Raw genomic sequence first — 14641 nt, 5'->3', positions numbered from 1 at the left:
TGTTGTTAAATTTTTCAAAAAAAAAAAAAAAAAAAAAAAAAAAAACTGACGATTTTGATAAGTTACTTTGAGAAAGTTCCAGTGACTGAAAATATTGGAGCTATTTCTTTGAGGAAGTTCCAGTGACTGAATGTATAGGAGATATCTGAAGAACGATTGTAGTTCAGTGCTCCGTTGTTAGATTTTCCCCAAAACTGATGATTTAGATAAGTTCCTTTCAGAAAGTTCTAGTGACTGAAACTTAAAAAGTATAGGAGATATCTGAAGGACAATTGTAGAATTCCACTGATTTCCTTATCTGAAGTGGCCAGAAAAGGTGACAATCTTGTCAAATGGGGTCTTAAAAATATCCAGTCCTCTGAATGTGAAAAAATCTGGACTGGCCAGAATTGGTGACAATCTGGTTAAATGTGGCCTTAAGAATAACCAGTTCTCTGAATGTGGAGTGGCCAGAACATATGACAATCCGGTTAATGGGGTCTAAAAATGACCAGTGTTCTGAATGTGGAAAAATCTAGAGTGGCCAGAACAGGTGACAATCTGTTCAAATGGGGTCTTTAAAATGACCAGTTCTCTGAATGTGGAGAATCTGGAGTGGCAAGAACAGGTGACAATTTGTTCAAATGGGGTCTTTAAAATGACTAGTCTTCTGAATGAAAAAATCTAGAGTGGCCAGAACAGGTGACAATCTGTTCAAATGGGGTCTTTAAAATGACCAGTTCTCTGAATGTGGAGAATCTGGAGTGGCCAGAACAGGTGACAATCTGTTCAAATGGGTTCTTTAAAATGACTAGTCTTCTGAATGAAAAAATCTGGAGTGGCAAGAACAGGTGACAATCTAGTTAAATGAGGCCTTAGAACTGAGCAGTCCTGCGAATGTGGAGACAGTACCCAGACCATCAATCATATTCGCCTATCATGCCCACTATCTCATGATTTGATCAACTCTGGTTTACTTAGTGTCAATGAAAGAACGCTTCAATGGTTTGATGTGTGGCGTGATAAGCTATGAATAATTGCCTTCTCTGTATTCTCTGTGCTTATGTTTGTGTCCCCAACAGAGCTTAAATTTCCCAATTAGGTAATTTTTCCCTCTGATTTCAGGTCAAAGAACTCTGGGGAACTGACATCGAGTTAGATTCCACTTTGAGGACGCACGACTTAGACCTCGAGGCCTATTCTAGAGCCATGGTTACTGAAGGAGACGTCGTCAAAATAGAAGGATCTGAGGTAAGTTAACAGAGAGCAGTGTATGGTTCATTTGTATCTATTAATATTTTAATCAAATATGTTCCCATGAATATACAATAAGCCCTTCCACTAGACATTCAAAAGACTTATTATTAAGGCTTCCAAGAGGAAACTGAAGACTATCTTGTTTTCTAAGTGCTTCGATGATGTTAATTTAATAATAAACGAGTTACATGCGGTTTGAAATGCCGAATGCTTTGGAATGTATACTTTAAAATGAATTACGAATGGTCCTGAAGAGACTAGGGTTTCGCTGCAGTATATGACCAGAAAAGCAGCTATCAAAGTAAGTAAATAATATATGGATTTGGGTTTACATATCGTTTGTTTTCTGGCTTTTCGTTACGTGTAGCACATCAAGGTCTTTTAGAGAGTAGGGTTCCCATGTAGTATATGACCAGAAAAACAGCTTTTAAAGTAAATAAAGTAATATATGGATTTAGGTTTATACAACTTTTGTTTTCTGGCTCCTTGACTGTAGCGCATCATTATTCTGGTTTGACTTTGTTTATAGGCTACCTCCAAATTATAGTGATTTATAGAAAAACAAGTTTTACATTTCTGTGGAAAATTATGTTACATTTGCATGGGCAAATGGCCTAAGAGTTGCCTGAAAAACTTATATGATTATATGAATTCCAAACAAATAGTATAGAGAATAAAAATAATTGCCAGAAGTGATGATTATAATAATCCAAAAAAGGATGTATAATAATAAACCAACTCTTTGAGAAGAAAAAAAAAGAGTATCAATAGTCTCTTTAGAACGGCAGAAGGAGCAAGCGTAGAAAACTGGATTTATCCGGATTAGTGGCGCTTAGTCAAGTTAGTGTTACGTTATTGATGTTGTCTAAAGAAAACGGAATTAGTTGGATGTGAAACTAACAGCGAAGAAGTATTTTATCCGCAGAGGCTCAACTTCCTACAGAATTTGGTGGAGTGATAAAATTATTTTCATTAAAAGCCAAGGTGCAACTCTAATGGGGTAAACAGGATACTTCACATGATCATTGTAGCTAGAAGGGTAGATAGCCCAGTAAGGAAACTAAAGTTAATCAGTAATGAATGAATTGTAAGAGATACAGCATAAGAAATCAAATAAATGATATATCAATATGGAATGAATAGGATGAATTGACAGATGGGTTATGGAAATGTTATCATCATCATCATCGTCTCCTCCTACGCCTATTGACGCAAAGGGCCTCGGTTAGATTTCACTAGTCATCTCTTATCTTGAGTTTTTAAATCAATACTTCTCCATTCATCATCTCCTACTTCATGCTTCATAGTCCTCAGTCATGTAGGCCTGGGTCTTTTAACACTTCTAGTACCTTATGAAACCTAATTAAATGTTTGGTGAACTAATCTCTCTTGAGGAGTGCTAAGAGCATGCCCAAACCATCTCCATCAACCCCTCACCATGACTTCATCCACATATGGCACTAGAGTAATCTCTCTTATAGTTTCATTTCTAATCCTGTCCTGCTATTTAACTCCCAATATCCTCACAAAAGGATGATGAGAACAGCTAAGATAAGAGAGCAATTAGCTTCCTCGCAAAAGGATGATGAGAACAGCTAAGATAAGAGATAAATTCTCTTTCTCGCAAAAGGATGATGAGAACAGCTAAGATAAGAGAGAAATTCTCTTCCTCGCAAAAGGATGATGAGAACAGCTAAGATAAGAGAGAAATTCTCTTCCTCGCAAAAGGATGATGAGAACAGCTAAGATAAGAGATAAATTCTCTTTCTCGCAAAAGGATGATGAGAACAGCTAAGATAACAGAGAGAAATTCTCTTCCTCACAAAAGATGATGAGAACAGCTAAGATAACAGAGAGTAATTCCCTTCCTCGCAAAAGAATGATGAGAACAGCTAAGATAACAGAGAGAAATTCTCTTCCTCACAAAAGATGGTGAGAACAGCTAAGATAACAGAGCAATTCTCTTCCTCACAAAAGGATGATAAGAACAGCTAAGATAGCAGAGAGAAATTCTCTTCCTCACAAAAGATGATGAGAACAGCTAAGATAACAGAGAGAAATTCTCTTCCTCACAAAAGATGGTGATAACAGCTAAGATAACAGAGCAATTCTCTTCCTCACAAAAGGATGATGAGAACAGCTAAGATAGCAGAGAGCAATTCTCTTCCTCACAAAAGATGATGAGAACAGCTAAGATAACAGAGAGCAATTCCCTTCCTCACAAAAGGAAGATGAGAACAGCTAAGATAACAGAGAGCAATTCTTTTCCTCACAAAAGGATGATGAGAACAGCTAAGATAAGAGAGAAATTCTCTTCCTTGCAAAAGGGCGATGAGAACAGCTAAGATAAGAGATAAATTCTCTTCCTCACAAAAGATGATGAGAACAGCTAAGATAACAGAGAGCAACAGCTAAGATAACAAAGAGCAATTCTCTTCCTCGCAAAAGATGATGAGAACAGCTAAGATAAGAGATAAATTCTCTTCCTCGCAAAAGGATAATGAGAACAGCCAAGATAACAGAGCAATTTTCTTCCTCACAAAAGATGATGAGAACAGCTAAGATAACAGAGCAATTCTCTTGCAAAAAAAGGCGATGAGAAAGGACCGAAGAGAACGGGAGAGTAATTCCCTTCCTTCCAAGATGTAGATCGAAACGTTTTGCATCTTCTTCGGGGGAGCAAACATTCGAATCCCAAAGACACACAAGGGATGCACAACGTTTTTCTCCCTCTTGATCCGAAACTACACAGCACACCGTCTTAAAGATGAGGCAAACAGACGCAGAACGTTTCTTGGCTTTTGCTGGTCTTTTTTTTCTTTTTTTTTTTAGAAGTTTCTTTAGTCTAGTGTTATGTTTTCGTGCTTTACGTAAATTTGTTTTACATATTATTTCTGTTATTTCAATTGTCATTTCACATTTTGACTCTACAGTGGTCAAACCAATTTTCATATTTTTTTTATTATTTTATTGACATAATAATATTATTATTATTATTATTATTATTATTATTATTAATTATTATTATTATTATTAGCTAAGCTACAACCCTAGTTGGAAAAGCAGAATGTTTCTCTCTCTCTCTCTCTCTCTCTCTCTCTCTCTCTCTCTCTCTCTCTCTCTCTCTCTCTCTCTCTCTCTCTCTCTATTATTATTAGCTAAGCTACAACTCTAGTTGGAAAAGCAGAATGTTTTCTCTCTCTCTCTCTCTCTCTCTCTCTCTCTCTCTCTCTCTCTCTCTCTCTCTCTCTCTCTCTCTCTCTCTATCTCTCTCTTTCTCTCTCAATCAATCTTTTTTCCCTCTTTCACTAAGCCCCTCGCTTTAAATCCTCTGTTTAATCCCGTCCTTTGCACACTATCAGTGTTTGCAACTTCCCTGTGCAACGGAATTCCAGACACTTAATATTCTGACAGCTAACGCAATATGATGAACTATAGTTTCCTGATCGCTGATTGGTTAGAATTATCTTGTCCAACCAATCAGCGATCAGGAAACTTTTCGGAACTTAAAGGGCTCCGCTGCGAGTCGGTGCAAATCTGCCTTGCTAAAATAAATTGACTATAGAAAAGCACTCTGAGAGTGCAGACCTCCCCCATGGCAGCTTGCGTTTCCCAGAATCAATTTAGATCGTAGTCGTATTACATCATTTCTGAGATTACATCTATTACTGAGTTTGCATCTTTTTCTGAGATTACTGTACATCTTTTTCTGGTATATCTTTGCCTGAGGTAACATCTTTTTCTTAGATTACATCATTTTCTGAGATTACATCCTTTTCTGATTACATTTGTTCTGAGTTCACATCCTTTTCCGAGATCAATTCTTTTTCTGATTACATTTTTTTCTGAGTTCACATCCTTTTCTGAGATTACTTTTTTTTCTGATTACATTTTTTTTAGTTCACATCCTTTTCTGAGATTACTTCTTTTTCTGATTACTTTTTTCTGAGTTCACATCCTTTGCTGAGATTACTTCTTTTTCTAATTACATTTTTTTTCTGAGTTCACACCCTTTTCTAAGATTACTTCTTTTTCTTATTACATTTTTTTCAGAGTTCACATCCTTTTCTGAGATTACTTCTTTTTTCTGATTACATTTTTTTCTGAGATTACTTCTTTTTCTAATTACATTTTTTTCTGAGTTCACATCCTTTTCTGAGATTACTTCTTTTTTTATTACATTTTTTCTGAGTTCACATCCTTTTCTGAGATTACTTCTTTTTCTGATTACATTTTTTTCTGAGTTCACATCCTTTTCTGAGATTACTTCTTTTTCTGATTACTTTTTTTTCTGAGTTCACATCCTTTCCTGAGATTACTTCTTTTTCTAATTACATTTTTTTTTTGAGTTCACACCCTTTTCTGAGATTACTTCTTTTTCTGATTACATTTTTTTCTGAGTTCACATCCTTTTCAGAGATTACTTCTTTTTTCTGATTACATTTTTTCTGAGATTACTTCTTTTTCTAATTACATTTTTTCTGAGTTCACACCCTTGTCTGAGATTACTTCTTTTTCTGATTACATTTTTCTGAGTTCACATCCTTTTCTGAGAATACTTCTTTTTCTGATTACATTTTTTCTGAGTTCACATCCTTTTCTGAGATTACTTCTTTTTCTGATTACATTTTTTCTGAGTTGACATCCTTTTCTGAGATTACTTCTTTTTCTGATTACATTTTTTTCTGAGTTCACATCCTTTGCTGAGATTACTTCTTTTTCTGATTACATTTTTTCTGAGTTCACATCCTTTTCTGAGATTACTTCTTTTTCTGATTACATTTGCTCTGAGTTCACATCCTTTTCTGAGATTATTTCTTTTTCTGATTACATTTTTTTCTGAGTTTACATCCTTTTCTGAGATTACTTCTTTTTCTGATTACATTTTTTCTAAGTTCACATCCTTTTCTGAGATTACTTCTTTTTCTGATTACATTTTTTTTCTGAGTTCACATCCTTTTCTGAGATTACTTCTTTTTCTGATTACATTTTTTTCTGAGTTCGCATCCTTTTCTGAGATTACTTCTTTTTCTGATTATATTTTTTCTGAGTTCACATCCTTTTCTGAGATTACTTCTTTCTCTGATTACATTTTTTCTGAGATTACTTCTTTTTCTGATTACATTTTTCTGAGTTCACATCCTTTTCTGAGATTACTTCTTTTTCTGATTACATTTTTTTCTGAGTTCACATCCTTTTCTGAGATTACTTCTTTTTCTGATTACATTTTTTCTGAGTTCACATCCTTTTCTGAGATTACTTCTTTTTCTGAGATTACTTCTTTTTCTGATTACATCCTTTTCTGAGAATACTTCTTTTTCTTCAGCTGGAGAGTGAGAGAGCAGGCACTCCACCACCACTCAGCGAGGACGAATTGGCCCCTGTACCTTCGAACAACATAATATTCGGCAACATGTACGACCATTATCAAAGTAAGTTGTAAAAGGCTTTGAGTAATCAGAACGCTTAGGCTCGCTTCACAAGACCGGAATTTTTTCCATATGGTAATATTCCCGCTCGTTAGGAGTCATGTCTTCACACGAGCGGATTTTGTTCCGTACGGAAACATTTCCGCTCGTTAGGAGTCCTGTCTTCGCACGAGCGGATTTTGTTCCGTAGGGAAACATTTCCGCTCGTTAGGAGTCATATCTTCACACGAGCGGATTTTGTTCCGTACGGATACATTTCCGCTCTTTAGGAGTCATGTCTTCACACGAGCGGATTTTGTTCCGTACGGAAACACATCCTCTCGTTAGGAGTCATGTCTTCACACGAGCGGATTTTGTTCCGTACGGAAACATTTCCGCTCGTTAGGAGTCATGTCTTCACACGAGCGGATTTTTTGCCGTACGGAAACATTTCCGCTCGTTAGGAGGCATGTCTGTCTTCAAACAAGCGAATTTTTACCGTACGGAAATATTTCCTCTCATTAGGAGGCATATCTTCACACCAGAGGATTTTCTCTGAGCGGCCTCATAGTTTTTATAAGCCGCTAAATAAGAACCGCGCGGGTTAGCAGTGCACACAGTTATTAAATCACCACCGCTCGGAAATGCTTCCGAGCTGACAGCGTAGAAACGGCCTCATTTATCTTCTTTTTATAATATGTGCGGACAAAACCACGTGGCACCAATCTGCTCATGTGAAGTGAGCCTTACTCTATCTATAGCATGTTAAGATAATACCTTCATTCAAAAATTGCGAAATCAAAACTTTTTTCTTGTTTGTACAGTAGGTAGCTTATCTTGATAGTCTTAGTCAATTCAAGTATTATAAATCAGTTATATGTCACTCGGGGGCAATTTTTAATTAATTGTGTACATAAAATGGTACAATATAATCAAATGAAATTGTCTCAGATTTTCATCTGGTTCTAGTAAGACTGCACTAGCAAAATGAGACACTGCCCCTGACCAGTGGTCAAGCCGGGGGCATGCGTGAATAGCTGACAGAGCAGCTACTTCCATAAACTATAAAATTCACACAAAAGCAGACTGTACTAGCAAAAAGGAACACTCCCCCTGACCAGTGGTCAAGCTAGGAACATGCCCAAATTTCTGACAGAGCAGTTACCTCCATAAACTCTATAAAAGTTTTATGAAGGCAGACTGTACTAGCAAAAGGAGACACTGTCCATAAACTCTATAAAATTCTCATAAAAGCAGACTGTACTAGCAAAAAGAGACATTGCCCCTGACCAGTGGTTAAGCCAGGAGTATGCCTGAATAGCTGACAGAGCAGCCACCTCAATAAACTCTATAAAATTTACACAAAAGCAGACTGCACTAGCAAAAAGAGACACTGTCCCTGACCAGTGGTCAAGCCAGGAGCATGCCTGAATAGTTGACAGAGCAGCTACCTCCATAAACTCTATAAGATTTACACAAAAAGCAGACTGCACTAGCAAAAAGAGACTCTGTCCCTGACCAGTGGTCAAGCCAGGAGCATACCTGAATAGCTGACAGAGCAGCTACCTCCATAAACTCCATAAAATTTACACAAAAGCAGACTGCACTAGCAAAAAGAGACACTGTCCCTGACCAGTGGTCAAGCCAGGAGCATGCCTGAATAGTTGACAGAGCAACTACCTCTATAAACTCTATACAATTTACACAAAATCAGACTGCACTAGCAAAAAGAGACACTGTCCCTGACCAGTGGTCAAGCCAGGAGCATGCCTGAATAGTTGCCAGAGCAGCTACCTCCATAAACTCTATAAAATTTACACAAAAGCAGACTACACTAGCAAAAAGAGACACTGTCCCTGACCAGTGGTCAAGCCAGGAGCATGCCTGAATAGTTGACAGAGCAGCTACCTCCATAAACTCTATACAATTTACACAAAAGCAGACTGCACTAGCAAAAAGAGACACTGTCCCTGACCAGTGGTCAAGCCAGAAGCATACCTGAATAGCTGACAGATAAACTCTATAAAATTTACACAAAAGCAGACTGCACTAGCAAAAATAGACACTGTCCCTGACCAGTGATGAAGCCAGGAACATGCCTGAATTGCTGACAGAGCAGCTACGTCCATATACTCTATAAACGTTTCATAAAAGCAGACTGCACTAGCAAAAAGAGACACTGCCCCTGACCAGTGGTCAAGCCAGGAGCATGCCTGAATTGCTGACAGAGCAGCTACCTCCATAAACTCTATAAACGTTTCATAAAAGCAAACTGTACTAGCAAAAAGTGACACTGCCCCTGACCAGTGGTCAAGCCAGGAGTATGCCTGAATAGCTGACAGAGCATCCACCTCCATAAACTCTATAAAAGTTTCATAAAAGCAAGCTAAAATTGAACTATATCTTATGAATTTTCATTGCAGGTCAACTGGAGGGCCTGGCAAAGCAACACCAAGAAGAAATGGAGCAATTCATGAGGGAGCAAGAGTCCAACACCCAAAAGATCAATGCGAACCTGCAAGACAAACTCATGTCTCGAAGGCAGCGGAGGGCAAGGATGAGGGTGGAAGAGGCACAGAAGAATGCGCTCACGGCTGGATAAAGTGGGCCTTTGCGTGGTCGGATTTGCTAGAGGGTACGTTGGAACATTTTTTGTAAAAGAAGAATGTTTTATCTTTATCTACAGGAGGGTATGATTCATTATTCTTAACATATAGTTTTATTTTAGATTTTATATAGCAAGGTATGACTATTCAAAAACAAATTAGTACCAATTAGCTTTATTTACAGGAGGGTATGATGCAGTATTTTTACTAGATGGTATGTTTTAGCATTATTTACAGTGGGGCATGAATCTGTACTTTTTACAAGAGGGTATGTTTTAGCATTATTTACAGTGGGGCATGAATCTGTACGTTTTACAAGAGGGTATGTTTTAGCATTATTTACAGTTGGGCATAAATCTGTACTTTTTACAAGAGGGTATGTTTTAGCATTATTTACAGAACAATATGATTTAATATTCTTTACAAGAGTTAGTGTTTTAGATTTATTTACAGGAGGGTATGATTCTGTATTATTTAAATGTTGGTATATTTTAGTTTTATTTGTAGGACAGTATGATTCATTATTCTTAACAAGAGAGAATGTTTCAGCTTTGATTTACAGGAGAGTAAAATTCAGTATTCTTTACAAGAGAGAATGTTTTAGCTTTATTTACAGGTGGGTGCTATTCAGTATTCCTTACAAGAGGGCATATTTTAGCTTTATTTACAGGTGGGTGCTATTCAGTATTCTTTACAAGTGGGCATATTTTAGCTTCATTTACAGGTGGGCGCTATTCAGTATTCTTTACAAGTGGGCATATTTTAGCTTCATTTACAGGTGGGCGCTATTCAGTTGTCTTTACAAGAGGGCATATTTTAGCTTAATTTACAGAAAGGTGTGATTCAGTATTCTTTACAAGATAGTATGTTTTAGTTGTATATATAGGAGAGTATGCATGAGTATGCTTTGAGAGAGTATGTTTAAGATTTCTTTACAAGAGGGCACTTATGCATATTTGCAGAGGAGTGCATGGAACCTTCTTTACCAAGGGGTACGTTTTAGCATGTTTTACAAGAGGGTATGTTTGAATATTTAAAATGGGGTGTGTTTTTACATTCTTTTCTATAGGGTATGTTTTAGCATTGTGAATAATGTGTTTTTACATTCTTTGCCATACGGTATGTTTTAGTATTGTTATACAAGAGTATATGACCAAGTACTTTTACAAGAGAGTACATATAAGTATATTTTTTACCCGAAGGTATATCTTAATATTCTCGTACAAGAAGCCATGTTTGAGTACAAAAAGATGTCTGAATGATCTAGAAATAGATGGTATCTAAGTATGATTGTTTTACAGAGCGTGTGTATTTGTTCTTCCACATGAGTTTTTGTTGCAGTGTATTCATGCAAAACATTTTGTATAAACGTGCTTATGCAAGAGGGTACTGAATGTCTATGTATTCATGTAAATATCAACCATAATGGCATTTAGTATAGAATTCTACCATGGGAATATATATTCTCTAGAATTAATATATGATAATAAGTTCTGGCTGGGCAGAGATTCGATTAAAATCACGAATTTTAGTGATATGTATTCATCATAAATTATCACGTGTAGCAAACTCACAATACAACTATCATGGTGGAGATGGGTTTATTTCAAGTCTAACATCAGATTCCTGAATTCGACAGGAATATGTACGGCAACTTGTCATAAACTTATATCTCTCTTGATAGCTCAGTTGGTAGAGTCCTCGCAGCCATGGTTTCGGCTTAGTGACAGGGGTTCGAATTTCTGCCCAGCCAGAAGCTATTATCATAAATGAATTCCAGTGGATGTATATTCTCAAGGTAGAATTCGGTATTAAATGCCATTACGGTTGATATTTACATTGATTAAAATCACGAGTGTTTGTGATATATATTCAAGTAAGTATTTATTTGTGTGCGGGGTTGCTGTTAAAACATGCCATTCCCTATTGTCCCCTTTAGCTATTGTTGACCCCTGGAAAGGTCGAAAGTTCGTGTTGATGGAAATGCAGAAAATACAACAAATATAGAATCATACTCGTCTGACGATAATTTGCATTAGCAAACAAAGACTATTTATCTTACGGTTTGATATGCAAATTATAATGACCACATTTATGCCAATATTTTGTTCTATTTCAGACTTCGCAAGGATGATTCAATGTCCATAAATGAAAAAGAAGAGGAAGCAATGAAAAAAGATAATTGGCAACCACTTCTTTCCTCAATAATAAAAAAAAAAAACGTTTAGAATCTACAAATATTGAAATTATTATTATCGTCGTCTTTATTCAGACTTTATTCTGTCACTTAAAAGACGTGTATTCAAAGTAATAGAATTCAGGGTCCTCTGTGTTAGAAGTTCTACCTCTGTCAATGTTTACATAAGAGTGCAGTCTCTATTTCCTTAACCAGACGTGTCGTATTGTAATTAAATCGAGGTGCACTTCCAATTGCCCTTTATATTTCTGAAAGGCTTATGACATTCTATTCAGCATATTTGTTATGTTACCATTTAAAGTAGCCTTGTACAACATTCCATTATGTTACCATTTAAAGTAACCTTATGCAGCATATTCATTATGTTATCTTTTAAAGTAGCATTATGCAGCATATTCACTATGTTACCATTTAAAGTAGCGTTATGCAGCATTCCATTATGTTACCATTCAAAGTAGCATTATGCAGCATTCCATTATGTTACCATTTAAAGTAGCCTTATGCAGCATATTCATTATGTTATCATTTAAAGTAGCGTTATGCAGCATATTTGTTATAATACCATTTAAAGTAGCTTTATGCAGCATTCCATTATGTTACCATTTAAAGTAGCATTATGCAGCATTCCATTATGTTACCATTTAAAGTAGCGTTATGCAGCATATTCATTATGTTATCTTTTAAAGTAGCGTTACACAGCATATTCATTATGTTACCATTTAAAGTAGCGTTATGCAGCATATTCACTATGTTACCATTTAAAGTAGCGTTATGCAGCATATTCACTATGTTACCATTTAAAGTAGCGTTATGCAGCATTCCCTTATGTTACCATTTAAAGTAGCGTTATGTAGCATTCCATTATGTTACCATTTAAAGTAGCATTATGCAGCATATTCATTATGTTACCATTTAAAGTAGCGTTATGCAGCATATTCACTATGTTACCATTTAAAGTAGCGTTATGCAGCATATTCACTATGTTACCATTTAAAGTAGCGTTATGCAGCATTCCCTTATGTTACCATTTAAAGTAGCGTTATGTAGCATTCCATTATGTTACCATTTAAAGTAGCATTATGCAGCATATTCATTATGTTACCATTTAAAGTAGCCTTATGTAGCATTCCATTATGTTACCATTTAAAGTAGCGTTATGCAGCATTCCATTATGTTACCATTTAAAGTAGCCTTATGTAGCATTCCATTATGTTACCATTTAAAGTAGCATTATGCAGCATATTCATTATGTTACCATTTAAAGTAGCGTTATGCAGCATATTCACTATGTTACCATTTAAAGTAGCGTTATGCAGCATTCCATTATGTTAACATTTAAAGTAGCGTTATGCAGCATATTCATTATGTTACCATTTAAAGTAGCGTTATGCAGCATATTCATTATGTTACCATTTAAAGTAGCGTTATGCAGCATATACGTTATGTTATCTTTTAAAGTAGCGTTATGCAGCATTCCATTATGTTACCATTTAAAGTAGCTTTATGCAGCATTCCATTATGTTACCATTTAAAGTAGCATTATGCAGCATTCCATTATGTTACCATTTAAAGTAGTGTTATGCAGCATATTCATTATGTTATCTTTTAAAGTAGCGTTACACAGCATATTCATTATGTTACCATTTAAAGTAGCGTTATGCAGCATATTCATTATGTTATCTTTTAAAGTAGCATTATGCAGCATATTCACTATGTTACCATTTAAAGTAGCGTTATGCAGCATTCCCTTATGTTACCATTTAAAGTAGCGTTATGTAGCATTCCATTATGTTACCATTTAAAGTAGCATTATGCAGCATATTCATTATGTTACCATTTAAAGTAGCCTTATGTAGCATTCCATTATGTTACCATTTAAAGTAGCGTTATGCAGCATTCCATTATGTTACCATTTAAAGTAGCCTTATGTAGCATTCCATTATGTTACCATTTAAAGTAGCGTTATGCAGCATTCCATTATGTTACCATTTAAAGTAGCATTATGCAGCATATTCACTATGTTACCATTTAAAGTAGCATTATGCAGCATTCCATTATGTTAACATTTAAAGTAGCGTTATGCAGCATATTCATTATGTTACCATTTAAAGTAGCGTTATGCAGCATATTCATTATGTTACCATTTAAAGTAGCGTTATGCAGCATATACGTTATGTTATCTTTTAAAGTAGCGTTATGCAGCATTCCATTATGTTACCATTTAAAGTAGCTTTATGCAGCATTCCATTATGTTACCATTTAAAGTAGCGTTATGCAGCATATTCACTATGTTATCATTTTAAGTAGCGTTATGCAGCATATTCATTATGTTATCTTTTAAAATAGCGTTATGCAGCATATTCATTATGTCATTTTTTAAAGTAGCGTTATGCAGCATATTTGCTATGTTACCATTTAAAGTAGCATTATGCAGCATATTTATTATGTTACCATTTAAAGTAGCGTTATACAGCATATTTATTATGTTACCATTTAAAGTAGCGTTATGCAGCATATTTGTTATGTTACCATTTAAAGTAGCGTTATGCAGCATATTTGTTATGTTACCATTTAAAGTAGCGTTATGCAGCATATTTGTTATGTTACCATTTAAAGTAGCGTAACAGCCTTCTGTATTGTTTTGGGAAATACGTAAAATGACATCAGATATTTTTTTTTCTTTAAAACAAAGAAAGATGTTATAGACTGTGATGGTCCTCAATATTGTGTTGACAATCATCTAGTTTTTTCTTTTTTTAATTCATCAGGTAAAGGTTTTTTTTTTCTTTAAAACAAAGAAAGATGTTATAGATTGTGATGAACCTTAATATTGTGCATATAAATATCTGGGTTTTTTTTATTTTAATTTTCAGGTTTTTTTTCTTTAAAACAAAGAAAGATGTTATAGATTGTGATGAACCTTAATATTGTGCATATAAATATCTGGGTTTTTTTTATTTTAATTTTCAGGTTTTTTTTCTTTAAAACAAAGAAAGATGTTATAGATTGTGATGGTCCTTAATATTGTGTTGATAAATATCTAGGGTTTTTTTTAGATTCATCAGGTAGATTTCTTTTCTTTAAAATGATAATAATAATAATAATAATAATAATAATAATAATAATAATAATAATGGAAGGGAGTGACACATCTGCAATATTTAGCCACGTAGAAAAGGTCAAGGTGTTATGTG

The 14641-nt window shown here is 35.2% G+C and overlaps 1 protein-coding gene and 1 pseudogene across 1 annotated transcript in view; both read left to right on the top strand.

The window, feature by feature from the left end:
• The window catches only part of synr (sayonara), a 105778-nt gene extending 96505 nt beyond the window's left edge, over positions 1-9273 (top strand). Inside the window, exons 9-11 of the mRNA XM_068355970.1 lie at positions 1105-1230; positions 6563-6668; positions 9068-9273. Coding sequence (XP_068212071.1) covers positions 1105-1230; positions 6563-6668; positions 9068-9246 — 411 coding nt within the window. The 3' untranslated portion in view covers positions 9247-9273. The remainder of the gene's footprint in view (positions 1-1104; positions 1231-6562; positions 6669-9067) is intronic.
• Positions 9274-12156: 2883 nt separating this feature from the next.
• LOC137624811 (uncharacterized) lies at positions 12157-14071 on the top strand (annotated as a pseudogene).
• Positions 14072-14641: the final 570 nt, after the last annotated feature.

Source organism: Palaemon carinicauda, chromosome 31 (genome assembly GCF_036898095.1).
Source record: "Palaemon carinicauda isolate YSFRI2023 chromosome 31, ASM3689809v2, whole genome shotgun sequence".
NCBI lineage: Eukaryota > Metazoa > Arthropoda > Malacostraca > Decapoda > Palaemonidae > Palaemon > Palaemon carinicauda.
The sequence above is the reverse complement of the archived record's forward strand: the minus strand, read 5'-3'. Positions and strand labels throughout refer to the sequence as shown.